The 27190-nt window shown below is 39.4% G+C and overlaps 1 protein-coding gene across 11 annotated transcripts in view; it reads right to left on the minus strand.

The window, feature by feature from the left end:
- Positions 1 to 27190, minus strand: part of Enox1 (ecto-NOX disulfide-thiol exchanger 1) — a 674222-nt gene that overhangs the window by 212470 nt on the left and 434562 nt on the right. For 5 of the 11 annotated variants that reach the window (XM_045145349.1, XM_045145345.1, XM_045145348.1 and 2 more), the window contains 2 exons: positions 8694 to 8837; positions 7717 to 7854 (listed from right to left, as the gene is read on the minus strand). In XM_045145349.1, the coding sequence (XP_045001284.1) occupies positions 7717 to 7854; positions 8694 to 8763 (208 nt within the window). In that variant the 5' untranslated portion in view covers positions 8764 to 8837. Of the gene's footprint in view, positions 1 to 7716; positions 7855 to 8693; positions 8838 to 19809; positions 19985 to 26308; positions 26397 to 27190 lie in introns of those variants that run through there. The other 6 variants (XM_045145350.1, XM_045145347.1, XM_045145352.1 and 3 more) reach the window with 3 other exon arrangements.

Here is a 27190-nt window from a genome sequence, read left to right on the forward strand (position 1 = left end):
ATTGGAATTTTAATGGGGATTGCATTAAATGTGTAGATTGCTTTTGGTAAGATTAACATTTTCACATTATTGGTTCTTCCAATCCAAGAACATGGGATGTATTTCCATTTCCTAATCTCTTCTGCATTAGTTGCCTTTTTAAAAAAATTATTTATTTATTTGTGAACAGAGAGGGAGAGATAAGATGTAAGAGAGACAGATAGAAAGAATGGGCATGCAAAGGCCTCCAGTCCCTTCAAACTAACTCCAGATGTGTGTGCCACTTTGTGCATCTGGTTTTACGTGGGTACTGGGTAACTGAACTTGGGCCATTAGGGGTCGTATGCAAGTCCTTGATCACTTAGTCATCTCTCCAGCCCAGTTTCCTTTCTTATTGTTGTAACAAAATCCCTGACATAGCAATTTCAGGAAGGATTTATTTCAGCTCATAGTTCATGGTTACCAGTCCATCACAGTGGGGAAGGCATGGCAGCAGGACAATGAAGTAGCTAGTTACATTGCACCCATAGTCGGTAATTAGCAAACAATGAATGCTGGTGTTTAGCCTGTGAACCTCAATGCACAAGGTGGCACATTTGTCTGAAGTTTGTTCACAGTGGCTAGAGGCCCAATCATGCCCATTCTCACTCTCTATCTTCCTCTGTCTCTCCCTCTTAAATAAATAAATAAAATATTTTAAAAGTGGAAAATCCTTCACAGAGATGACCAAAGATTTGTTTTTGTTATAATTCTAAGTCCTATCAAATTGACAAGGGGGTTAACTATCACAGTGCCCCTCCCTGTAGCTAATAGGAAATAGGGAAGGATGGTGTGTTTTTGGAATGAGTACTTGAGAATAAGGCTTTGCTAAGATGCTTAGAGTAACAGATGTCTGTTAACTTCAAGTAGGTAACAGTTAAGAAAAGAATGTTGGCTTTAGAAAAGGAGATGCCAAAAATTACACAAGAACAAGGTATAATTTCATGGCCAGAGGACATCCATAAAGTTTGCTGTTCTCCAACGATCCTTCCAGCTAAGGATCATAGCTTTGGGATAGCAACTAGAGACATCAGGGAGAGAGTGGCTAGGAGCACAGTGGAAAAAACGAGGATTCAGTGCCCAGATTTTGGCTTCTGACATCAGAGGTGTATCTCCTGGAAAGAGACAATGGATCATCAAAACCAGGAACAAGCCTCCAGGCAACACCTGACCACAAAGAGTTATTCTGAATACTGAAAGTAGAGAATGGGCACCATTCTGTTAATACGCAAACAAAATATCATAAACTAGACCATCTCAAGGATATTTTTCAATATATAAGGATCTTCTCCTGACAGGAAAAATTTGGTACAGATGATTTCAGGAAATATGAGCATTTCCTAAAAGCTAGATTAATTTTTGGAATCCTACATATAAGATCCCACTATGAAAACACACTGCACATAAGTATAGGAAAGACTTTGAAAAAATCCACAAAAAATTAACTTACCTGTGTTTAACTCAGTGTATTGTAGGTCTCGGGCCATCTGAATACTCCTTAGACATGTACCTGCCTAGCCATGCACATGGAAAACTAACCTTCCAACAGACATGTATCTACAATAATGCAGAAATATTATAGCAAGGAAATTGACAATAAAATAATGAAATCAAGACAAATTATGAGGACAAAACAAACATGAAGGATAGCAAATGAAGGTAAACACCATCTCTTTGGAGTAGAGGATGAAGGGCTGATGTACAATATATTTTAGATAAAAGAAAAAAATCAATGTAATGGTCTCAAGAAGAAATTCACATGAACGTAAATGGAAATTCATAACAGGAGAAATGGAATCATTTTGATAAAGGTGAATGAACATGAAAGAGACATATTTGTGAGAATATAACATACCACTTCAGGAAGGCATGAAATGATAGTAACATATAATATGATTTTTTGTGAAATGCTTTTGACAAAATCAACGGATATGAAAAATATGTGTTTGCTGATCATTTCAGTCTCTCAATAAATTGAAGATTTCAGTGAGAAATGGAACTTAATGTCAGTTTAATTTTAACAAATATGGGAAGAGTGTTTGGTCATTTAGAAATATCAGAAACTTTGAAAGAAAGCCAAGTACTCATAAAACCCAGCCTTTCATAATCCGGTCAGAGATAGTTCAGGGAAGATTTCTTGCAAGGCAATCTTTTAAGTCCCTTTTGAAACAGTCTTTAACTGCCTCTAACATCCTACAGTCACTCTGAAGAATTTCATAGGTGGCCAGCGAGAACACAGTGATAAAGCAGCTCCCCAGGGCTCTGTGGCTATGCTGAAAAGAAACAAGTGGCACTACACATCAAGTACAGTATAAAAGAGAATCCACTTCCTAAAAGTATGTCAGAGCACAACAAATTCTGAGCAAATTGGTACTAGAATAAAAATATATCTGTGGTATAGAATAGATACGGCAGAAATTGGGAAAAATATACAGAAGGATTTGATTTTTGACAAAAATAGGAAGGTTAATGGGGACATGAAAAACTCAAAATGTGCATTAACCTCTAGAGTAGGCAGACTTTTTTTTAATTTAGAAACAAAATGAAAAACTCATAAAGGATAAATTTTAAAAACAGAACCAGCAGTAAGGGACAAAAGGCCAGATAAATATCTTTAGTAAAATGAAATCTGAGGATTAAAATATATGCTAAATAACCAAATATAAAACAATTACAAATGCTCAAAATCTATATCTGGAGAGCAAGTATAGTATGAGAAAATAATCTATTTACAAAGAAAGTATGAGTAGAGAAGGAAAAAAATGAAATGAAGGTTTGCTTGTCAGCTTTCAACACTGTAACAAGGATGTTTAAAAAACATGCTTTTAACTTATGGGCTTTTGGGGGGAACTCTCAGCATTTGGATTATGAAAAACTCAGTTTTTGTGTGCCATCTTGTCGACTGAATTAGTAAACGTTAAACACATCTGTGTATTTGGAAAGGTCATTGCCTACTATATCATAAGAAACTGTAAGACCTAGTACTACACCGAAGAACTAGCCACATAAAATAATTCTATGACTACAAAGTCCTGTGCTTAAAAATCATCTCCTACCCATGCTTATGCAAGCCCTGCTAATAAATTTAAAAAATTGTAAAAATATTCACAATAATATTACTTTTTAAAAACTGGGCATTATCTTTCTGACTTTTTCTTTTTATATTTATTTATTTATTTATGAGAGAGAAAGAGGCAGAGGGAAGGGAGGTAGGGAGAGAATGGGCACACCAGGGCCTCCAGCCACTGTAAATGAACTTCAGATTTATGTATCACCTTGTGCATCTGGTTTACTTGGTTCTGGGGAATCGAACCTGGGTCCTTTGACTTTGCAGGCAGCACCTTAACCACTAAGCCATCTCTCTAGCCCATCTATTTGTCTCTCTAGCTCTCTTAGGTAGATAAATAAATAAAATATTTTTAGAAACCTTTATTTAAAAAGGACTGGAAAGATGGCTTAGCAGTTAAGGCACTTGCCCATGAACCCAAATGATCTGGGTTCTATTCCCCAGTACCCATGTAAGCCAGATGCACAAGGTAGCACATGTGTCTGGAGTTCATTTGCAGTGGCTACAGGTCCTGACACACCCATTTTTTTCTCTCTCTCTCCCTCTTTATCTCTCTCTAATAAATAAATGAATAAAATATTTTTTAAAACTTTATGAAAACAGGGAAAAGGAGGCTAGGGACTTGGTTCAAGATAAAATACATGTGTTGCACCACTGAGTACCTGAGTTTGGATCTCCAGATCCCACATAAAAGACAGAAGCTGTGGTGGTCTCCTGTATACTAGTGTACTTACAATGAGAAGTTTGGACCTCCCAAACCCATAGATAAGCCAGAAAATGTGGAAAGCTTCTGTAAACCAGCTTGTCTACAGTGAGAACAAAGGTTGGGATTGGAGAATTTCCTAGAAGCTCACAGAATGGTGAACAACAATGAGAGATCCTGCTTCAAATGAGGTATAAGATAAGCACCAACCAAAAGTTGTTGTCTGACCTCCACACATATGCCATAGCACATGCATGCCTGTATAGCACACACATGCACATACACACCCCACACACCCTATATAAACAAAATTCTATAAAGAAAATGAAGAAAGAGCTAATGTTTAGTAAGTGCAGATAACGAATTTTTTGTAAGCCACCACAATTAAGTGTCATGATAGTTCCACTACTATTACAGATAGTTCTACTACAATGGCCATGGAATGCCACAGTACAAATGCCTTTACACATTGAGAGCCATTATGCTCCCCTAGGTCTTTTAAAAATCTCATCAAAGCTGGAGAGACGGCTCAGAGGTTAAGAGCAATTCCTGTGTATGTATGAGGGCCTGCACAGGCCTGACAGCCCACTCAAAATTCATTCCCAAGACTCACGTAAACAGCTAAGTGTGGTCATGCACATATGTGACCTGAAGTAGAGACTGGAGAATCACCAGGGCTTGCCAAAAAACAATAAGCTCTGGGATTCGTAAGAGACTCAGGCTCAAGTAATAATACATGGACAAGTGATGAAGGGAGACACCTGATGTCCCGTCCTGGCTACGGCAGGCGAGCATACCCAGCTGCAGGTGAGAGCACAGGGCACACTATGGGCAATCCACATGCATGTACCACACACGGTCCCACACACGGTCCCACACACATACATACTTCATTACACACAAATGTAAAAAAAATTTCTCAAGTAAATGAAAAAATAGATACAACTTAAATGTAAACAAAGTTAAGTAAACTGAGGAGGACACATTTGATGAATCATTTAGTTTTAATACAAAAGCATATAATGAAAAATAGTTGAAGGTAATATGTTCACAAAAATTCTTGAGAAAATTTTATGTTCAGTATGACTGAGGCAACTGCTTAGGAGAGAACAATTGGGGAAAACACATGAATACCAACCAGTCACTAGAGGCTGGTAAAGTGCAGTTACCTTGGATGGCTGAGATGAGGAGGAGAAACCCAGAAAGACCCTGAAAGGCTCAAAACCAGCTCAGGTAGTTTGGCTAATACAGAAGAGAGAGAACATAACTTAGGGCAGCTACGGTAAATCTTCTATAACGAGTAGGGCTGTAATTCTTTTCGTGGTAAGTTGCTAGGAAAATCATAAATTGGACATGGTTAAAATGTCAGAAGACTCAAAAAATCATAAGAAAAAATACTGGATTGTGGAGGTTTTGGTTTACTTTAGAAGTTGCACACTTTCTCAGAAAAATGGGAAGAGAGATGACAGAAAATTATTTTCTGCTGTGTGAATATTTCAATTAAGCAGCTGAGAAAGCCCAAGTGAGAAAATCGAAAACTTTTAAGTGATCAGAAGCAAGTATCAGCCTAGGTCAGGTTTTGAGAAAAGGGCTGGTATAAATACATCTGCAACTCACATAAAATATCTGCACAGCACACTAATTTGTCAATGTTACAAATTTTATAGCTGTTTTTTGAGAAAGGGTCTCTCTATGTAGCCAGAGTGGCCTGTAACTCATGGTCCTTCCCCAGTCTCGTGGGTGCCAAGATTATAAATATAAGGTGATCTTTGATCTTTTCCTTTTTTTCTGTTTCCCATTTTTCCTCATTTCTGACCTATTCTCATGTTCGATCTTGATACACTAAAAAAGAAACTGTATGTGTGTATGTGTACATATGCCTATACATGCATGTGTATATATACATATAATTAAATATAGCTAATAAAAAATTTGCATTTATGACCACTGTTGACAAAGAGAGGAGGGGAGAGGGAAGGTAATAAGAACTTAATGTAATAACTTAAAATACTATAATTAAAATAGTATAATAACATTCTAAAAATATCTGATTCCTATTTAGTGCACATCATGTGCCATCACTTAACCTGATGACTAAAGAGAATTGGTCTATTATTTCAACACTGAGGTCAATATAGTAACTGGTTGTCACCTTTCCACTGCACATCCCAAGAGATTAAGAAACTAACCTGTTACCACTGGAGCTCCTGTACCTAGGCGGGGCCTGGGTAAATCCCAGTGTTTCTGCAGATATAGCTCAGGTCTTCTATCCTAATAACCCTTTCCCAGAGTCTCAGTGATTGACCTGCCAAATACCATATTATGTCTGGTCTGTCCCTCTCATTACTAGAATCTGATCCTACACTTTATTTTTTTTTATTATTGTTCTTAGTCACAGTTTTATTATTCAATTTAGGGAGCCATACTCCTCAAGGATACACACACACACACACACACACACACACACACACGTTCATTCTGTTGCCAAAGCTGGTTCTATAAAACACATGTAAAACTGAGGCAATTTGGGGGTAACAGGGCCCTTGAAAGTAAAAGCAGCAGACTGTAAAGGGGAATATGTTTTTTATCTTTCCTTTCACTTTCCCCTACAATCTCACCAGAGGATTTGAATAAGACTACTAAGTACCTAAAAATACAACATGGAATCTTTTTTCCCATTATTTCTTTTTTCCCTAGAATGTAAATGAGATTGTTCCCTTTATTGGAAATCTGGTGGTACCTGGGCACTTGATGTGAGAGCTGAATTAACCAGCTTAGCCACCACCCAGTAAACTCCCATAAAGGACCCCACTGAGGGTCACTAGGCTAGCTGTCCCATCCAGGAACCCCTCTCCTACCTTGCAGCAGAAGAATTCTCTTCTTTTCTTCTCTTAAGCTCCATAATGAAATCTTTCTAACTTCACACTCTCTGGTCTGTGGATTTCATTCATTGAAATTCATAGACAAGTGACTGAGGGCCACTGACTCAGTGGAAGTTTTGCACAGCTGTTAGCTGTTGGTACCTTAAATCTTGAGTTACAGCAGAACTAAGACTCAAGAAAAACTCTGCCTTTCTCAAAGACACCCTAAATTCCCATATCAAGCCCTTCAATAAATACATGTAGAATGAAATATCCTTACATGTCCCTTGACTTGATGATATTTCTTTTTTTTTTTTTTACTTGAGAGAAAGAGAGAGAATGACAATGACAATGAAAGTGGATGTGCCAGGACCTGTAGCCAGTGCACATGAATTCCAGACACATGCACCACCTTGTGGATCTGGCTTACACTTACATAGGTGCTGGGGAATTCAACCTGAGTCCTTAGGCTTTGCAGCCAAGGGCCTTAACTAATAAGCCATCTCTCCAGCCTTGCTGACACTTGTGAACATGTTACCAGTTGGTTGTAGAGCTCTACTATTTCAAAGTGTGGCAGACCAGAAACTTGGAACTTAGTGTCAGTCGAGCTGAATTTACACATTTGTCACATCAATCCTGGAGAAGTGGGCTGAACCCTGGTCTTCTGTTTCTATGTATGCTGTGAAGACTAACGAGGAACAGCAACAGCATGTATCTACCCAACTCAAAGGGAGTTGCAGTCAAGTGCAGTGATGCACAAGAATGAGTTATGCAAACTAGAAAGCAAGCATTAGCCATTCTAGTTGCCATTTGGAAGAACAACTAGTGTTTCAAGGCCACAGAGGAGATGCAGCATGCAGTAGTGTCGGTGAGGGTGGCTGCTGCTGTGAAGGGCAGAACGATGAAGAAAGAACCTACAGCACAAACTGCCAAACATGCCCCAGTCAGAAATCAAACACCATGTTCAACACCTGCTGTGTGGACCATGTGAAGAGATTACCAGACACCTGTCACCCACACCCTTTGGCACTGCTGCAAAGCATCTTTGAAACCAGAAGAAAGCTTACCAGACACAAGCTGCTGTCCAGGCAACCCCACGGGAACCATGCCCAAGTTATTCATGGCTGTGGCCCAAGCAGTGGGATCGGTGACAGACATGTTGAGCTGGGTGGTGTCTATTGCTATACTCCCCAAACCATCAGCTGCTGCAAGAGAAACAAACTCCAATTTAGAGTTAACAGGCAAGGATCTTCATTTTAAAGAAAGTCATATTTTTAGAGACATGAGGCATCACTTCCAAATCATAAAAGCACTTTAATCTATAGTAATGTTTTCTCTAGATATAGCATAAAAAAGTACTACCAAATTCTTTCTGGGAGGAAACTTAATGTCATGGAAGCTGTATTGTCTGAAGTATGCCATTAAAGGAGTACCTCTGGGAATTAAATGAAAAATTACCTTCTTCCTTCCAGTGAACTAACATTTGTTAATGACAAGGTCAAGAGGCAAAGTGGCAATTTTCTGGGAAAAGTAAGTCAACTGCCTAGTACACTAAAGAGAAACAAATGTGTCTGTTCCCCAGTGTCATTCTGGACCAGGCAGGCCTTCTACCTATCGAATAGAAAAGCAGTTGTCAAGGAATATAAACGTTCTTGACTGAATTTTATTTAAATTTATTTTAACTATTTTTTTTAGCATACAGGTATACAGATAACTAGGTTTCATTTTTAAAGTTTGACCTAAAAACATATCCCCTCCTTTACAAGATTTTAAACCTATCATTGCATTAAAGAAATGCAAGTGTTTGCCTGATGTGACTTTCCCCAAGCATTTCTTACAGGCACTGACTTTGATAAAGTAAATACATAAAATTTACAGGCAAATAGAGAGATTTCAAAAGAAGAAAGTGAAAAGAATTATTGAATTTGCTTTTATGTTCTTGAATTTCCCTGAGTTTCAGAGTACCTGTTTCCATGCCAATTGGCAAAGCTAACAAGTTTTCTCAGTTAAAAACTCAAAAGATCTAGTTGCCCAACAAATTTACCTGTAGCCATCATCTGAGGAAGCCCCTGGGGATGTTGGGTGATGCTCCCAAATCCACCTGCATCTACCATTGAGTTAGAAGCATCTTGGGGAGCAGAAGTGTTTTGACAGCTGAGTGGAGGATCCCCTTGGATATCATTGGATTCTGCAAAAGGAGAGAAGACTGTGGTGAGAAAGGGCAATAATTAACTGAGAAAGAACTTCCCCAAACAGTTATCTATTCAAACACAAAGCAAAGCTAAGCTTGCAGCAGCCATGAACAGAACAGCTGCTTCCTGCTGTCCCACAGTGTCTGTCTATTGGCCAGGTTTCTCAGAACATCTGAAATATATGGGTCAACTTTGCATCTTACCTGGCACAGGGCTGGCTCAGTAAACATCAGTGCTCTGTGAGTATTCTAGTGTCTAGTCTCCTTCCTAAGCACCCTCGCATGCGGGGCTTATCAGTACCCACACAGCCTCTTCCATACATTGCACATCAATGGAGAGGGCAGACAGGTGAATGTGATTTCCTTTTAAGTTAAAAAATTAATTGATGTTGTTAGTTTGGAAGATTGTCGTCTGTGAAATGCATTGAAAGGGGAGAAAAAGTGAAGAAGAATCAAAAAGCAAGAACCCTTTTACTGTGAGGCTGGCAAAGGAAGGCACCTCAGTTAACAATAGTCAGGAGAGGCATGAGGGAAGAATAGCCTGCTGTCTCTGAAAGAAACCTAGAGGGTTAGGGCAGCAGAAGAAAATCATTTGTTGTTGTTCTTTTCTTTCCCAGCTCTGTGAAATGATAAATTTAGCTTGACAAAAATTCTCTGGTTTGAATTTTCCTTATAATTACATGGTGTATATGAATGGATATGCAGGTATTCATATATATATATATATATATATATATATAATATTCTTAAAGCATCTAACAAATATAAACAATACATTAAATAAAGTTATAAAGGATCTGTCACACCATTTATAATTAAAAATGTAACAACAGACTACGCACACATTCATATGTTATGTGTACTTTCATCAGTTCCAAACCTAAATGAGCAAGGTGACTAGTTTGATCTTGAAAAGGTCTGATTTAACAAATGGCTTGAAAGATTTGCATTTATTTGGGTCTAAATTTACTTTTTTATGAACCACATTTCTGCTCATGGTTTTAAAATTAGATGTTCTAGGGGCTTGGAAGATGTCTCGGCCAGTAAAGTTAGTATGCAAGCCCAGGGACCTGAGTTTGGATTCCCAACACCCACAAAACCCCCAGCTGTGGTGGCATGCTGGGGAGGCAGAGAGGAAAGAATCCCTGGGGCCTGCTAACCTAGCTAATCCGTATGGGTGGGATTCAGTGAGAGATGTTACTCAAATAAATAAGATGGAGAGCAATGGAGGAAGCCACTCAGTGTAGACTTACAGCCTCTACACACATGCATGTCCCACTTGCACACATACAGAATTAAATGTTCTACCTTGTCAGTGTAGCTAGTGTGATGTTTGAGTGTTTTAGGTTAGATTACATTCTCTCATTTCTTTGATTCTTATGCCTAAGCCCTAAAGCACTGTTGTGCCAAAAAAGGACTTTTAGCCAGTTGAGCAAAAGGAGGCTCAAGTCTCAGTATCTCAAGGAGGAGCAAGCAATGAGTATGTAATTTTGATGAGTAAACAATATGCAGAGTATAGCTTATGTCAGCTAACAAGTGCTATGAGATGATCTCCATGTAAACTAAGTTCAGCAACGTAAGAAATACACAGGAAGCCCAAATGTCTGCCCTGTAGCTGTCCACAGGTCAGCACTGTAGCTATGATAAACACGCAAAGCACTTTCTTGTCTCCCCACTCCAACCATTCCAGGGCACCAAGGCAGAGCTTGACTAGCATGTGCTCATTCTTTCCTCAGATGGCCCTGTACTAGAGCCGTCTTGGATCACCGCAAGGTCACTATTTGTCTTACTTACCTCCCAAAATGAAGTGTAGTTGGCTGGCTTCCTCTAGCTCAGATCTCTGCAAATGGGCATCAGTCACACATTTTTTGTTTTTCTGTCTAATGAGTCTACAGTTCTGGAATACTCTATCAGATAACGTTCTCTTACTGTGTGCATTACTTGTGCCTCTCTAGGACCTGATTTACCTTGGCTTTTTCTATAGTATTTTAAGGATGGTATTAGCTTGCCAGAAACTGTCTGTTCCAGTGGTATTTCCTACTGATATGTAAATATCAGTCCTATAAAGGGGTATCTAGAGTACTAGAGACCCATAGCTTCTATCTCTACTTTTCTTAGCCACCTTTAACAAACCTACTATTTATAGCAAGATGCAGGTTGGAAGCTTTGATGTATCGCTGAATTGATCTCTGTGACTTGAAATTTATATTTCTCTTATTTCCCAACCCAGTGGTTTCATTACCATACAACATCATATGGCTATCATGTATCTAGGATGGTGTCCCTAAGCTCAGCAACATCTTAGGGTTTCCACCGTCCCAAGTCAGCCACTAAATTTGTCTACAAGATTAAAACTAATCTGGTCGCATGAACTGGAAGAAAGGTAATGTTTATAAATATTAATTATGACCTGGTTAACTTATGAATAGTTGCAAGAACTACTTTAGTACTCTATGAACATCTATTGTTGCCATTGAACACCTCCTCTTTAAGTGATTCAAGACTACAGTGCCTAATTTATAATTAACATAAGTTCCTCTGCCTTGGCTTTATTTCGAAACTATAGAAAAGAGGGATATTTTTAATGATATTTATTTACACACACATAGATATGAGGAGTTAAAATTTATAGCTAATAAAGCACTTTGAATCTAGTAGGTGATAATTATTGTTATTTTATTTGGAAGTACAGCATTTCGATTAAGGTACCCTGGGATCTCTCTGTTCTGGTGGATAATTATGTAATTAATTATGAAACAGTGAATAACACTTGATATTTCTAAAAGTAAATGTTGCCCTAGTTTTTGTGCCTCACCTAAATTGTAGTAAAATATTTCATTCTCCCCAATTCTTTTATAAAATAATGTCACTTACAATCTGATGTACAAAATGTCAGAACAGCATAGCTTTGTCCAGGGCCTAATGAGCATCTTCCTTCTTTATTAAAATAAACTCAAGTTTAAAATCCATTGCCTAATGTATCCAAGAAGATACAGGTTTGCCTAGTTCTTTGCTGGATTACATCAATGTAGCCAACAGTTTTGGAAAACACCAAGAAAACAAAACTACAACTTGACCTACAAAGAACATGGGTTGCATCCACTCTTAATAATTATAACCCACTCGAGTACATTTTAACTCTTTGGTAGTAAGGACAAGCATAATATAAATAGTAAACACATCACAGCTATACACAATATCATCTAAGTATTGAAATGTTTGGGAGTTAGGGATCCAAACTCAGGTCCTCATACTTGCATAGCAAGCACTTTGATAATTGACCATGTCCCCATCCTCAGAATGCCCAGCATTCTTACATGAATTCTGGTAACTGGACCAAGGTCTTCATGCTTATGAGACAAGCATTTTACTGAATATGTCATCTCACCAGCCTAAATTTAAAAATATGTATTTTATTTATTTAATTGAAGGGGCCACACATGGGCATGCCAAGGCCTCTAGCCACTGCAAATGAACTCCAGACATGGGTACTGGGGAATTGAACCTAGGTCCTTTGGCTTGACAGCTAAGCACCTTAACCAGTGAGCCATCTGTCCAGCCCTAAATTTTTATTAAATATATTTTATTTATTTATTTATTTGAGAGAGATAAGAGAGAGAGAGAGAAAGAAAGAGAGAGAACGGGCATGCCAGGGCATCCAGCCACTGCAAACGAACTCCAGATGCATGTGCCCCCTTGTGCATCTGGCTTACATGGGTCCTGGAGAATCGAACCAGAATCCTTTGGCTTTGCAGGCAAATGTGTTAACTGCTAAGCCATCTCTCCAGCCCCTAATTTTTTTTAATTGAAAATAATTTTGTGGGGCTGAAGAAATGAGACAGTGAATAAAGCACTTACTATAAAAGTCTTAGTACCTGAGTTCAAATCCCCTAACCTCACAGTTTAGAAGCTGTGATAGGCTTTTGTATTGTAGTGAGCCTCTGGCAAGAAAAGAGGCATATATACAGGAGAATTTCCTGGAAGCTTATTCACTGAGTGACAAAAGATAAGATACTAAGACTCAAATAAGGTAAAAGGCAAAGACTGACCCCCAAGTTGTCCTCTGACCTCCATTCTCTCTTGCAAACACAAAACAAATACATTACTTAATATTTTTTTGTTTGACTGATTCATTAAGCATATATCTACATCAATAGCAAAATAATTGTATGAGAGAAGCAAATTTACTGCTGTCTTACAAAGAACTTATACCAAAGCAAACTCATTTTATGGAATTATGCATCAGCATCATCATGGTGTATATTTATAATAAAATATGCATTTCCATGCCATGGTCATTCTTTTCTTCTATGACTAAGAATATAACTAATTTTGGTTTTCCTGTAATCAGTAGACACTCTCTTGAGGCTATAGGACTGTTCCATAGATTGAAATAACAGAATATAACTAAACACATGCTATTACATATAAATGCAACTGTCTATGAATAATAAGAAAGAAATTTCAGCTTCCTGTAATGGTGACCTAAATAAAAGACCAACATTCCACTTAAGAACAACTAGAAAACTTAAATGTTTTGCAGATTTTAAAAAAAAAATCTATTATCTTTCCACAAACATAGGATCACAAACCATAGGCTCTAGTTACTACTTAGTATTTCTTTACATGTTTCTCAGGAGAATAAATCTAGTGAGTACTTTGCTTCACAGCTCAGGGAGATGAGAGGAATCTGCAAGTTTGGGGGCAGAGTGAAACTGCTCTGCAAAATGTGGTAAAACACAAAAGCTGAAGCTTTCAGTGGGAACACAGAAGACATCATTAGTGGCCATCATGCAAAAGGGGGACTGTAGAAAATAGGAAAGTATATAGTGTGAATCCCTCACAATGTTCCTGAGGGTTAGACAAAGGATACATGGACTCTTCTGTGTACCCTATGACACACTGCTTTCTTTATACCAGAAGCACTTACTTCATAGACTAGTTGATTTTCTATTTCTTATCAACTCACAGGGTGATGCACAAACCAGTCTTCTTTGCATACCTTGTAGCTAGAAACAAAGTACAGACTGCACAAGCATCAACAGATTACATAACTCCTTCATTCTTATGAATAACTTTTTGAGTGTTGGGAACCCTTAGAAGAAAAGAGTTTAAATATGGTAATGATGAGTTCGCCAGTAGTAGGTACAACCTAAGTTCCTACATAAGCTAGTATTATGAAGTTTTCAAGTCTAATAAACATGCAAGGTGCTGATTACTTATTAATGATTACTATCTGCTGATTAGTGGTAAATTATATATATATATATATATATATATATATATATGAAGAAAAGATATTTAGGTTGAACATGTGGAGAATTTTTGATCAGAGGTTTGTAAATTATAAATACTATCAAATAAGGGTAAAAAGCTCCTTTTTGATAAGAAAAAAATGTTTCAGCAATGGTTAGAGGTCAGAACTGGGCAGAGGTAAACAGAGAAAGAGTTAAAGCCTGTAACATCTATCAAGTCTGGGAAATTAAAAACGTTATCTTTTGGGGCTGGAGAGATGGCTTAGTGGTTAAGTGCTTGCCTGTGAAACCTAAGGACCTTGGTTCAAGGCTCAATTCCCCAGGACTCATGTAAGCCAGATGCACAAGGTGGCACATGCATATGGAGTTCATTTGCAGTGGCCGGAGATGCATTGTCTCTCTTTCTCTCACAGTCTGTTGCTATCTAATAAATAAATAAAAATAAAACAAAAAAGTTTAAAGATTTAAGTTATCTTCATATGTAACTCCTTATTTGTGCCATTATAAAACCACTGCATTGTTTTCAAACATGTCAGAATTCAACATACATATCACATTGTACCTGAGAAGGGATGTCATTCCTCTTCTAGGCTTTTTTCAGTTCCCTCTTTAAGGCAAGAAGAAAAGAAGCTATGTACTCTTTCCTCTGTGTTTTCACAGGCACTACCTTGTACTAGCACTGGTCACGTCATAGCGCTAGAGGTTGCTTGTCTGTTATTAACTCTAACCTTAGAATGATTAAAGAATCCAGTCATCTTTCTATACCCAGCAGCACAATACATGGTCTGATAGTTTCAATGATATGTCTCCCATAAACTCATGTGTTCTTAATGCTTGGTCCTTAGCTGACGGCAACTCAGGAGGTAAAGCTTTGCTCTAGGAGGTATGTCTTTGGAGGTGGACCTTGAGGCTAATGAGATCCTAGCTTGCCAGAGATAGTTTGGCTTTATTTTTTCCTACTGTTATCCACTTGCCATGGCAAAGAAGTAATCTCCAGCTTCTGCTCTATCTTCTATTTCCTGCCATCAGTTTTTCCTTGAGACTATAAGCTAAAATAAATCTTTGCTTTCCTTGAGCTGCTTTTGGTGGTACGATGTTTTGTCACAGCAATGCAAAGGTAATTCCAACAGAAAATTAGTATCAGAAGTGGGGTTATTGCTGCTAGAAACCTGACTGAACAGCATTTGATCATTTTAAACTGATTTGAGAGAGGAATGTGGAAGAATTTGAAAACTTGGACTGAGATGCCAAGCAGTGCTGTAAGCAGAGCCTTATGAACCACTCTGGTAAGAGTTGAAAGACCTAAATACAGACAGAACTATGGACTATGAGGCTAGGCTCTTAAGAGGAAGAAGAACTTTGACTAGACTGGGCTAGAGGCAGTTTGTGTGAGTGGCTGGCTGTGCTCTACCTATGTCCTAAGAACTTGAGCAAAGATGAATTTAAAAGTAATGACAGGGTCTGGAGAGACGGTTTAGTGGCTAAACACTTGCCTGTGAAGCCTAAGGACCCCCGTTTGAGGCTCAATTCCCAGGATCCATGTTAGCCAGATGCACAAGTGGGTGTATGCATTTGGAGTTCGTTTGCAGTGGCAGGAAGCCCTGGCATGCCCATTCTCTCTCTGCCTCTGTCTGTCACTCTCAAGTAAATAGATAAAAATAAGCAAAAAAAAATTAAAAATAGTGACAGAACATTAAGCAGAATAATATGGCACAGAAATAAATGAAAGTTTTAGAGAAGAGACAGCAGACCAGTTCAGTTGCATGCAATTAAGAGATCAATGCAATTAAGAATGGGTCTTCTGTTCTGCACTGGGACAGTAGGAAGAATGCCAAAGGAGCATCCTGCTCTTCAAAGTTGGTTTTATTATTCCCTGGATTGACAAGTTTTTTAAAGGTTTAACATTTTTAAAATATCTTTTATTTATTTATTTGAGAAAGAGAAAGAGGCAGAGAGAGAAGAAAAGAGATGGAGATAATAGGTGTGCCAGGGACTACAGCCACTGAAAATGAACTCCAGATGCATATGTCCCCTGTGCATCTGGCTCATGTGGGTCCTGAAGAATTGAACTGGGGTCCTTTGGCTTTGCAAGTAAATGCCTTAACCACTAAACTATCTCTTCAGCCCCATGGATTGACAAATATTGTCACCTACTTTTATAGTCAGGTTCACACTGCTAGCAGATATCACCTGACCAAGCGCAGCTTTTAGGAAACAGGGTTTACATTGGCTTGTCGACTTGAGGGGAAGCTCCATGATGGCAGGAGGAAACAATGACATGAGCACTGGGTGGACAACACCCACTGGCCAACAGCAGATGGACCACAGCAACAAGAGAGTGTGCTAAACACTGACAAGGGGAAATTGGCTATAATACCCGTAAGCCCACCCCAAACAGTACACTGCCTCCAGGAGGTGTTAATTCCCAAATCTCCATCAGCTGGGAACCTAGCATGAAGAACACATAAATTTATGGGGGAAACCTGAATCAAACCACCACATTCCACCCGTAGCACCCATAAACTTATAACTATCCATGATGTAAAATGAAATGAATTCAGTCCAACTTTAAAAGTTCCCATAGTTTTTAATAATCCTAATGATGTTCAAACATTCCCATAGTCCAAGATCTTTTAACTGAGCCATAATACCAAGAACTCAGGCCCCCACCCCAAAGCCCACAATGGCACAGAATAAACACACTGCAGAAGATAGCATTAGGCGTAGCAAAGAAATATTCAACCAATACAAGATTTAAACAGCAAGCATCAACCTCTGTAGCTCCAATAACTCTATTCAGTGAAAAGTCTCCAAGTTCAGTAATTCTAACAAGCAACAAGTCTCTGGAGTTCCAATTCCACCTCTATAGCTAGGCTACTTATAGTCCTGGAAAATGTCATCTGGGGTCAACAGCTTTCCTTAGCAGCCATATCGCAGTCCTGGCATTTCCATTGGGTCTCCTGCAATCCATGGCCCATCCTTATAGCTACATTGGGTTTCCATGCAGGCAGCCAACAAACCCATTTCACACTGGCCGTTTCCAAAACACAAGACCATGTTTCAAATTCAATGACCTTTCTTTCTGGAATTTTTTATACTCCATACTATCAAGTAGGGTGCCAATTTGTTAATCCATGGGGGAATAAAGAAAACTTTGAAAAACAGGATACTCCTTTAGCATTCAGGTCCTTTCAGAAGAGTTTGCATCCTTCCTAATGCCCCAGTGCAGGTCAGCTGGCCCAATATCAAAGGTTTTAATCTCTCTTATAATTGCAGCTGAATGGGAAGAAGTTTCAGAACAAAAATTTTATTTCCGTGCCATATCCCTCTGCTCACACCAGTCCATTTCTATGCAAAGCAAACCTGCACAAGTTCTCAGCACATGGGCACAAAAGCAAGCCTGTCACACAAACTGCATCTAGCCCAGTCCAAGCAAAGCTCTTTCTCACCATCATAAGCCAAACCTCACAATCCATAATTGTAAGTGCATTCAGATCTGAGTTTGAGCAGAATAGTCCATCAAACTGTACTTTCAGCATCACAAACCTTGTATCTTAGGCCAAAGTTTCAAATCCTTCCATAATCCTCTTGAAAACCAGCTCCAAAAGGCCAAAGCCACAGTCAGGTGTCTAGCAGCAAATGACACCACTCCTGAGTACCAACTTTACTTTTGCAGTCAGGTTCACATTGCTGGTAGAAATCACCCAACCAAGAGCAGCTTTTTGGAAGATGGTTTTACTATGACTTACACACTCGAGGGGAAATGTGGTGGAGTGAATTTCATGCCCCATACAAACACATGTTTTCTAAATGACTGGTCCTTGGCTGATGGCAACTTGGGAGGTAGAGCCTTGCTGGAGGAGCTGAGCTGCTGGGGATGAGCCCTGCAGTTTATTAGCATCCCCTTGCCACAGCAAGCTTCACTTGCTGTGAAAGAAATAATGTCCAGTCTCTGCTTGTGCCATATGTTTCCCTGCCATCATGAAGCTTCTCCTTGAGACTATAAGCAAAAATAAGTCCTTTCCTACTACTATGAGCTGCTTTTGCTCAAGTGGTTTGTTCAAGCAATGGGAAAGTGCCTAAAACACATAGAATATGACAAGTGTTCTCTCTCTCCCTCCCTCTCCCTCTCCCTCTCCCTCCCTCCCTCCCTCCGTCCCTCCCTCCCTCCCTCTCTCTCTCTCTCTCTCTCTCTCTCTCTCTCTCTCTCTCTCTGTCATATGCTATATATAAAATATCCTATCTATACAGTTATAATACATTTATGAGCAAAAGGAAATGAAGAGCACCAAAAGAAAAATAAGTAAAGGAAAAGCAACAACTGAGCAGTTCAGTTCCAGGTTCAATCCCAAAGCTCAGAGGTTTGAAAGTTAAAGATTGCAAAGCAAAAATCTCTTAGAAATTAGAATGCAGATGAATTTAAAGCATCAAAGAAAAATAACTTAAGACTCTGTCAGAGGATACAAGAGAAGCTTCTGATGCAAGTGACCAGTCACCTGGTAAGACTTAAGACCCCACACCTCCCGGGAAGCTAGCACAGGGTCATGAGGAGGTTGCAGTTATGCTTGCCCTTTCTGAAGCTTCTTCCATCTGTGCTTCAAATGAGCTCATATTTATAAATAACTGCATCCCTGGGTCCACCAAGCAGTACATTAGTGTGATGAGGCAAGGAGGTGAAATCATTGAAAGAAAAAGTTTCAATTTGGCATGTAGCACAGTGGATGCAAAGCAGACCTGACCAGATCTCAAACACAAAATTCCACTAGAGCATGCATTGTCTTTGTTCCCTTCACATTCACATATGGAAAGTTCTATAGAATGGTTCAAACAACCAAAAAATTGTAAGTAAATAAAGGCTTCACCTAAACCAACAATAAAGTATGGCTTGCTGAAATAGGGCAAGAGTCAGCAAGGAAAATGAATCTTTTTGGGAAAATGGGTAATGCCTCTAGAACAAGACTTTCAGGCAGAATCCAGGCTTCAATGACACATCCATCAAGAGAAGTGAATTCTTTAAATCATGGACACAGCCCAAACTCACAAAATAATTTTTATACATGTACCATGAAAAGATAATATTTGTCAAATACTCAACTTTTTCCCATACTGATATACAAAACAATTTCTGTAAACATCATTATATTTTAAAAAATGAATAAATTATTCTATAACTTTTGCTATTTGGGGCTGAGTTTTTTCATTATGTATTCACTTTATGCCTTGATCCAACCATGAAAAAACACATTTTAATTGTCCTAGGTAAATAACTGACCTTTAAATGATTGCAAACTCTGGTAAATGAGTTATCTATTTTCTAAAAAGCTCTGAGTAGAGCCTTTTAGTCTATGGAAATCCACCTGTAATAAACTCCCCATCAGACTCTGACCAGCCTTATCCTGCTTAACATTTCTTTTAGTAGAGGCACAAAGAACACATTAGTTACTCTTTAAACTAATGTGCTCTTAATGATGCCATTGCAACCCAGTAAATAAAGCATTAGCCCTGTAGTCAAGATGCCCTAGGACTTTCATACTCACCAACTACACCTCCTTCACTGCATTATGCTCTTGACCAGAGACCTAGCTTTCTTTTTCTCCAAATGACCAACTACCACCCCAGGCAGTTCTGCTCGATAATTAGAGGGTAAGGGCAGTAGAATTCTCAGTTCCCAAGGGTATTTCTTTTCATTCTTCCCACTCAAATAGTATGTTTACCTTGTGGGGGATGACACAGAAAGTTTGGTGGGATCTTTGGGGCTTTGAGGCAGAGAACAAGCCTGATGCAAACGCAGCTGGGCATCTATCTGGAAGGTTCTAGTCAGGCAGGGATCATTCTGTGGAAGTAGACCTCTGACGCTGGTTGTGTTCACCAAGACGCAAATGGATGTGCTTAGAGAGGAAGACCTGTGTGGCTCAAAGACAGCCTGTAGGTAGAAGTAGGGACCACAGAAATGTGATATAGCCTCTAGGAACATATGTTATCCAGAAAGTAGAAACTTTGTCCTGGTTCTATCCTGGTCTTTATGTTCTGGTTGCTGTGGCAACCAGGGATCATCAGAAGCAAGGGTAGCAGCACACAGTGACCTCCAGGTAGGTTCTTGGAGTGGAAAGCTCTAGCACCAAAGACAGGGTGGAGGGTCATTGCCAAACATGGTTGCTACCACTCCAATACCTCCTCTACTCCCTTTCCATCTTGACCCTAGATTTCCATAAAAAGCTGTGATTGCACTACTTGACATGCCATCTTGCCCCATTAACACTTCCAGTGTTTCAACAGGAGACATTTGTCTCTTTATGAAGTATTCCACAAGGGGACAACATCGGGAGTATGAAGCCATTCAAAAGAATCCATTTCTCTACTAGTCTTCCAGATCAAAGGGCCTATGCACCTGGGAAGGCAGCTTGTTTTCTAACCACTGGAGGCACAGAAGTCTGCCGTAATGTTGGAAACCTAAAAAGTGTTTTATATCAACATACAATGGAAACTGTATTACCTAAAACAAAGAATTATTTGATTAAGTACCTACAAATTTTGTATTAGGACATTTTTAAAAAATCTAATTTAGCATTTAGGTGACAGTCTTTATAGTTCAAAAACATTTGTCAGCAGGCATCCTCACTTTGCAGAAATTCCTGAGTCTGTACAATTATGGAGAAATCAGAGTTGGTTTTAAATGGAAAGTCACAATTTCCAAGCAAATAATTTTTAAGGTAAAATTACCAAAATCTTGTCCAAAATTCATACAGGTAAAATTATATTGTCAGATGTGAATGCCTTTCATATGCATGACATGATATGGAGGTATGACCTCCAGCGGAAAATCTGGGGCTGCCTACACAGGTTTTAGGGCCCTGCCTCCTTCCTGCCTAGTGCATGGGAGATAAAATTCTACTTCCCTTCATTTACCAAAGTCAGTTCAAGGTCAAATACATCTCCAGTTTTGTATTCAAGGAATACTAAAATATAAGGAGGGGGCAGAGGAGGCGGAAAGGAAAGGGAGGGCAAGCAAACACTGAGCTTAGAAAACATAGATATGAAAAAAAAAAAAACATCTGGCCCAGGGTACTGAATGTAATTTCATGTTAGCTTAGAGTAATCATTTTTATTTATGGTTTTATTATTTATAAAAAAGAAATTATGCTGAATGTGCTTTGTGGGAATTACAGTATATTGCTACTGCTACCACAGTTTATTATTTTCACAGATAGATGGCTTAAACCCAACCTAAAAGAATATTTTACAAGAATTCCCACTAGTATTATCACATTTTTTTCCTTCCTAGACTTAATGAAAGAGATCTTCTGTTCTTCAAGTCTTTGGATATTCTTATTCTTGAGCAATTTTAGATGTTATGGTTTCTTATGAGTAAATATTTACTATAAAATAATGAATTATAAAAATAACTCCAACTCATGGTGCCTAAATGTTCAGTGCATGAAGTGGTAGCAGGTGGGAACTGCAGTGTCTGTCAACTCCAAATAGCCACCAGGCACTGAATATTATAACGATTGGGATCATGACTTTATTATTGTATACAACACAGTAGATATGTGTTCATATACTTATTTAACATATCAACTTCACACAGTTTCTACAACAAAAGGGTTTTACTAACAGGGTAAATACATGGTAAATGTAATAGTTAAGACACTAATTAACATAAACCAAAATGCACCTTTGTTTCCAGATTTCCCACAATACAATCTCCTACCATAAACCCTAGGTGTCTTCATTCAAACACACCCCAGACTCTTTCTACTAAAACTGTGAGCTAATTTTCCTGTTATTTTCTCTGGCTGCAAAACTTGCCTAGAATTCCAATGACATAACTCTTTTCAATCTGAGAATAAGAGTCAATGTGAGTTTTAGACATGGGAACCAATTCTTTCATGTTATATTCATATTATGAGTTTGAAGAAAAGCAAATTCTAAATAGCAAGAGGAATACCACTGCCTTCCCCCATTGTGTCCACTTAACCACACTCTCTAGAGGCATCATCTGGAGAGAGGCTTCACTAGGAAATGGCATTTTAGCATGCAGTTCACATCCCTAATCTCATAGGGGGAAATGCCCCACCAAACACAGCCATCTATGAGGATGCCAATGGCAAGTTATAGTAAAGAAAATAATGTTCAGAAGATTTAAGACTTAGAACATTTCCTCAAGGTAGAAATGCCGACCCTTAATTTCTGTTTGTTCTGATCTGGACCTTGGTTGGTATAGACTTGGGGAATCAAGGTTTCTTCCAACAAAAATCCAGGCTATAAATACCACATGGATCTTAGTGACTCTAAAGACAGAGTTGTCTGTAGCAAAAGGTTCGTTATAGCACCAGGACATACATCCCCTTTGTAGGTCTTCATTAAGTACTTACTGTAGGCAACTGTGTTAAATATCAACAGTTATAGTGAGCAATATACAGATGCTATCCTCTTGGGGTTTGCAAGAATGCAGCAGGAGAAGTAAAAATGAGATAGCAGGTTAGAGAATGGCTCAGTGACTAAATGTTTCCCAATGAAGCAGGAAGACCTCTAGGACAGGAGACTATTAAGTTCAACTCCCTAGCACCTATGTAAAAAGGTGGGCATCCTCTGGCTGCATGTCGGCAAGCCAAGCCTGTTGGGGATGGGGCAGACTGGAGAATCACTGGGGTTTGCTGGTAGCACCGTGCTGAGGAAACACACCACCTCAAGGAAATATGCTGATGAGCATTAAGAGAAAGATAGCTGAAGCTCGCTGTGCATGCATGCACACCACACATGCACGCATGCATACACACACCAAACTGAAAACTAGAATGATGTGGGAGCTGGAGTCCTGGGATGGGGCATTAGATCATCATAAAGATGCAAGGACCCCAGATTAGCAAACTCCTATTTCAAGTCCTTGTTTAAGCTATTAATGAATGGAAAATACAGACACAGAGAAGAGTAATTTTTGAATTTTGAGATTTATTTTAGGGAGAATTAGGTTCCATAGGAACGGCAAGCAGCAAAGTCAAAGCCAAAAGAAGTTCTCCCTCTTCCCAGACTAGCTTGGAAGGAGGAGAGGAAATGGAGGCAATCTCCCTTACAGGGAAAATGCCACAATCAGTAATGTGCTGAGAGAGAGACAGCCGCTACCAGTAGTCATCTGAAGGCCTAAAGGAATCAGGACTGGAAACTGTTGAGTCCTTATACAACCCTTATCCCAGGCAGGCTCCTCTAACTCTTTACTTTACTCACAGAAGCAGTCAAGGGAAACACTCTGGGCAAATCAGCAGCAATCACTGCTTGAACATGTGGAGACACACATTTCTGAGAAGCACATTTTTCTTAAGGTCACGGTAAAACGAAAGAACCAAACACATAATGCATCTGCTTAAGGTTGACTTGTATCCCAAAGTAATCTTAATTTTTGTCCAGATGTCCAAATCAGCTGCTTGGAATCCTTTTACTCTACCTGAATAGAAATTGTAAATGGGTAAAGAAAAGATTTGTAGTGCTGGCCCATGGTCCAGTGGCTGAACTGTAGACACCATAGCCTTGTGGCTCCCAACTCCTGAGAATTTGAAGCCTTTTTTTAAAAAATTTTTATTAGCATTTTCCATGATTATAAAAAAAAAATCCCATGGTGATTCCCTCCCTCCCCACCATTGAAGCCTTTTATTCTAGGCTTTAGAAACTTAAGGCTCTAGGAATTCAGACTGGAGGCTAATTGCTCCAGCCTTTAACTACCAGTGGCTCTGGCACATGGCCATTATTTATTTGGCTTCTGGTGGCAGTGAGAGGCAACAGCAGTCAGCAGCAAGCTGCAGCGGGTGGCACCTGCTAGCATTACAGCTTCTTGACCAGTCTTGAGTGCTGGGACCCTCAGTCTTACAGCAATAAGTGTTATAGTTTTCGGAGCTAGGGTGCCTGAATCCAGTGGCCTCTAAAGCACCATAGCTCCCTGTTGCAATTCCAGCAACCAAAGCCCAAAGTTTCTCATATTGGGCTCTTCATAGTACTCATTGTTTCCATGACTTCCAAACTCTGTCACTTCAGCCCTGGTCACTCTCTGAAATTTTACAGCTGACATCGTGTTGCTATGGAAGCTGTTGCTGGAGTAGTAGCTGTTGTCAACTTCACTACCACCACTGATTCTATCATCTTCTCTTTGTGCTCATAGATCAGCCTGGTCTACTAATGCTAAAAGCAGGCCACAACAGACCATTCAACAGAACCCTTTTATGTTGCAATGTCTGGGGATAGCAGAAAGATGCTTCCCAGAAGGCTCAAAAAGTCAGCTGAACAGGCTGCTTATATAGCCAGAAAGAGAATGTGACAGGGATGTCTATATCAATCATGGTGGTCCTTCAAGCCAGTAAATGAGTGTACTGGTAGTAGTCACAGCCTTCTGCTGGGATTCCAGGGAAAGTTTTTCCCCTCTGAGCAATGTGAAAATGGATTCAGGGTTATCTAGAGCTCACCAAGGCTTACAATGGCCAGAAGTAGACTTCTGCTTAAGCACAAAGTGCTGGGCTAGTGCTTCTGGGGCTACAGTTGTATTTTGGCAGTTGTAAGAAAGTATGATTGTCTTAAGGCCTCCTCAAGGGGTCCATGTGGATTCAGAGGGTACCAGCCCAGAGCCTAAGAGCTGCCAGTTATGGAGTCAAATGGCCCTGGCTCCAACAATTCTGCTTATTTAAAGGAAAAACAGATATCAGAAGGAGTGCTTTCAATAAAGGCCTATCATTAAAATTAGCAGTGATTTAGCAATCTTTAATAGTGCTCTAATAACTCTTACCCCAGTACTCCATGAAGAAGTAGAGATCTCTAGTCTGTCTCACCAGTATGTCTCTGAGTAGATATGGTTGGGGGCAATAAATGTGTGACCTGAGATGACAGCTTGGTGTATGCTGCACTTACCTTCTCCACTAGATCAGAAGCTGCTTATGGGAAGAAGGGGCTTATTTCAGGCTTAAAGAATCCAGAGGAAACTTCATTATGGTGGAGGAAGCTGGCTCATTTTAGCATTCACAGCAGAGAGAAACAACTGCCAGCAGCAGCAGCAGCAGCAGCAGCAGCAGCAGCAGCAGCAGCCAGAGCTATAGCAGGCTTTCTGCACTCCTAGAGGGGCTGGGCTAAAGCTCTGCCTCCAGGTACATACCTCTTCCCCAGCAGACTGCTGGAGACTTGAGTGGGAAGCTGAACCATAATCAAAAATTCTTGAGGCTATGGGGACATACAATCATCTTCAAACCACCCATTATAAAGATAGTACAAGTGTCATTGTCACCAAGGGATATTCTGCACAGCTCTGGGCTGGAGGTAGAATCCGACTACTTATGACTCTTCCTTGCCTCAGTAGATTCCCTTTCCATCCTGCATCTCTTGTATGTACCCAGTGCAGCATCTCTAACACAAGCAACACATTACACTGGCAGGTAGCTATGAGGCCCAAAAGTCACTTCCCCTTTCAACATGCACCATAAACAAGACCTAGCAAGCAAGAAAAAGGACTTCTTATGGATTTATAAACTGAATAGAATAGAAAATCCAATTTCTAATTCCTGTTCCGAGGGATCACCAACATTAACCTCAAGGCTATGGAAGCATGAGTCTATGTTAGTTATCACAAGATAAGCTTGGAGGTAAGGCTCCCTGTATGCTTGTTAGAGTCATTACCCACAGGGCAGCTTTCTCATCCCTATAAAGAGAACTGGATTTGGGATATTACTGTCTGCTTCCCCTATGAAGTGTGCAGAGCAGTTTGGTAGCACAGTCTGCATACCAGAGGCAGGTTCTTGTCACAGGCTCCCTGTGGGCCAGTTTCTTGAGCTTTTCCACTTTCCACTTTCAGTCCTCATCTCATGAGTTATTGGAGGGACTAACATACAATGCTTTTTGGAGGAGTTAAAAGAAGTAAAATATTACCAGTAAAACCATCAGATATTCTAATATCTATCCTAATATCCAGATCCCTGTAAGATATTCCTCATAGATGAACACTCTCAACAACAGGACTGTACAATGCCCAGGAAGCACAGCTTTCTGAACACATTCCCACAGCATCTTTCCCCACTGGAAAGAAGGTAGTCTGCTCTTTCTGTTTTCTCCACCCACACTGTGTTTTGATTCACTGTTGGTTCATGAGAGCAAAATGATGAATGAGCCTGTGTGGCAGAGGTTTGGCAACCACATTGGCAATTTGTTTTGTAAACTTTAGATCACACAGAAGTAAAGCCTTACAGTGTAATCTTGATGTCTTAATCCAGCACCCAGGAATGGCCAGTGGCTGCAAGGACCTTTTGATGGGTCATCTATGGTAAGATCACACCTAGGGAACCAAAGAGAAGAGTGGACCTTGTCAGGAAGGGTAGCAAATGAGAGAAAATGTGAGTTAATAAAAAAGTGATTCAGAATAAAATGGAGGTTATAGTTGTATTTTCCCAGTCAGAGTGTATTGAGTTGAAATTGTTTCTGAATCTGTAAACTTCCTGATGAGATAATTCATAAAAGTAAGTTTGTATGAGGAGAAAAGGTGATTTCTGAAATATACTAACAATGCCTCTCAATTTCTGTATAAAGCCTAGTGTACTGTATTTCCTCCATGTCATGTCATCTCCGAACTGAGACAGGTTACATAGGCTTATTTATGTAATTCTTCTTTTGTCTTGTAGTCATGTGTTGCTTAACTGCAGAAATATGCTCTGAAAATGCATTGCTACACAATTCTGTTAATGTGCCAAAGTTATGCAATGAACCCCTCATTTATGGCCTCTTGCAGCAATCAAGAGACACAGGAAACATGAGATGCCTGGAAGGTGTTGGAACAAGAATTAAAAGTTGGATTTTCCATTTTAGTCATCTTATGGTTCCATAGTATGCCCCCCTCCCTGCTTTTGTAGCTTCGTATATAGCACCAGTTTGAAGAAATTAACTACAGGCCTTTTATTTAGCTGTCAGTGTATAGCGCACTCTGCTTCACACATAGAAGGATTATACTCTGATTTTCTAACAACAAAAAGTGAAGTATTATTAACTGTACTTAACTGTATGTGGTCTGCTTTTATATAATTAGCAGTACAAGTCTGTTTACACCAGCATGACTATAAGCACATGAGTAATGCT

The sequence above is a fragment of the Jaculus jaculus genome, chromosome 3 (genome assembly GCF_020740685.1).
Source record: "Jaculus jaculus isolate mJacJac1 chromosome 3, mJacJac1.mat.Y.cur, whole genome shotgun sequence".
NCBI lineage: Eukaryota > Metazoa > Chordata > Mammalia > Rodentia > Dipodidae > Jaculus > Jaculus jaculus.